The following is a 1809-nucleotide window of genomic DNA, read 5'->3' as shown; positions in this document are numbered from 1 at the left end:
AGACCTCCCTCTTTTGACGAAACCCCTTTTTTGTAGCCCCCCTTCTACAATCCCCCCTTTTTACAAAGAACCCTCTCCTTTGCTAAGACCCCTTCTTTTGTTTAAAAAAGAAACAAACCCCCCCTTTTTGATGTGACCCCTCCTTTCTGTCCCACTTTTTGCAAACATTCCCCCTTTGGTAACCCCTCTGCCAATACCCCCATTTTGCAGCCCCTGCTCTTGCAACCCCCCCTTTGCAGGGACTCCCCTTCACAGCCCCTCTTTTCCTGCAGGAATCCCCCCAAACCCCACCTGGTTCTCACTTCCATCCCTAATTCCATGCTGGATGCTGCTCTGGTCCCAGTGATCCCGGGGGATCCTGGAAAGCAGCAGAGCTGGGATTTGCTGTGTCTGTGCAGAGAGAGAGGGTCTTCCTGCTTTTTCCCTGATTTTATAGACATCTCCCAAGGGAAAGAAGGGTCAGGTTCAGCTTTCCCTGTGCTGGAGTCAGGAAAATACCGTTTGGCAGCTCAGCATGCCTTCCTGGGAAGAGGGCAGTCAGGATAACACCCTCCAAGGAGTTTTTGGGAGTGGGGCACGATAGGATTCAGGATTTATATTGCAACCAGCCCGTGCTGTGACCCTGCAGGGCTGGTCACCTGCTAAATCCACAGGGAGAACAGGCAGCTTCCCAGGCGGGAAGCAGCAGCGTGGGAGCTCAGGGAGGGTGGAGATTCCCTGGATTATCATTCCCTCTGCAGCCACACGCTGACAGGGCACCACCCTCACCTTTGCCCACTTCCAGGTCCGTGCTGAAGCCCAGCACCCTGCCCGACATCCAGGTGACGGATGCAGAGGCCACACCCAACACGGAGGCTCCCGGGAATGGCACAGGTGAGCCAGGCTTGGATCCACCTGGATTTATCCAGGAGGTTGGGAGCAGCTGCCTCGTGCTGCAGTTTAACTCGAGAAAATGCAAACCAGGCTTGGTTTTAGCTCCAGACTGTTTCCCGTCCTGCTCCAGGTTCCTTTAAGCCACTTCCAAAGAACTTTTGTTTATTTTGTTTAATCTTAGCCCCATATGGCTCAAAACTCAATGATTTAAAGATTTTTTTTCCTACCTAAATGATTCCATGATTCCCAAGGGTTTTTGCTCAGTGGGAGGTGGTGGAGAGGAGCTTGGAAAGAAATCGGGGGGATGGAGCAAAGAGCCCCGTGGGATAGCAGGGAAAAGGATGTCAGCGCTTCCCCTTCCCGGAGGCTCCGCTCCTGGGGAAGAAGAATGGGAGCATTGGGAATGGGAGCACTGGGAAGCGCCGCCGTTACCATGGGAAGTCAACAGAGCTGCAAAGTGTTTGTCCCCTCCCTGGTTTTTCCTCTGTGGAGGGGGAAGAGCTCGGCCAGCGCTTCATTAACCCCTTGTTCCGAGCAGGGACAGCGAGGAACGGGACACAAACTGGAATTCCCACAGGGAAAAACCTGCTTCAGGCGTTTTCCTCATTCGTTCTGGGCATTCTGATGTTCTGACTTTTGGGGGTAATTTTTGACAGAGAAGAACCAACTCATCCTTTTGACTTTGAGATGCTCATCCACATCAGGGAGGAGCTGAGCCCTTGCAAAACTCGCTGATCCATGAACCCTCATCCCTGATCCTCCAGCTTTTTCCCTTTTTCTTTTTGATCTTCCCACTCATGATGCTTTTCCTCCTTTAATCAAAGCTTTCCTGGGTGATTCCCACCCCACATCACCCCACTGCAATTGCCCAGCAGCTCTCTCAGCCTTATGACCTTAATTTGCCAGCACATAAAAAAGCCTTTTATTACATTTTTT

At 51.9% G+C, this 1809-nt stretch overlaps 1 protein-coding gene across 4 annotated transcripts in view; it reads left to right on the top strand.

The window, feature by feature from the left end:
* RASSF2 (Ras association domain family member 2) overlaps positions 1 to 1802 on the top strand; it is a 9771-nt gene extending 7969 nt beyond the window's left edge. For all 4 annotated transcript variants that reach the window (XM_027669092.1, XM_027669091.1, XM_027669094.1 and 1 more), the window contains exon 6: positions 785 to 1802. In XM_027669092.1, coding sequence (XP_027524893.1) covers positions 785 to 1013 — 229 coding nt within the window. In that variant the 3' untranslated portion in view covers positions 1014 to 1802. The remainder of the gene's footprint in view (positions 1 to 784) is intronic.
* The last annotated feature ends 7 nt before the right edge of the window (positions 1803 to 1809 follow it).

This window comes from Corapipo altera, unplaced genomic scaffold (assembly GCF_003945725.1).
Source record: "Corapipo altera isolate COAL_440 unplaced genomic scaffold, ASM394572v1 61022, whole genome shotgun sequence".
Classification (NCBI taxonomy): Eukaryota; Metazoa; Chordata; class Aves; order Passeriformes; family Pipridae; genus Corapipo; species Corapipo altera.
This window is presented reverse-complemented; position numbering and strand designations above follow the sequence as displayed.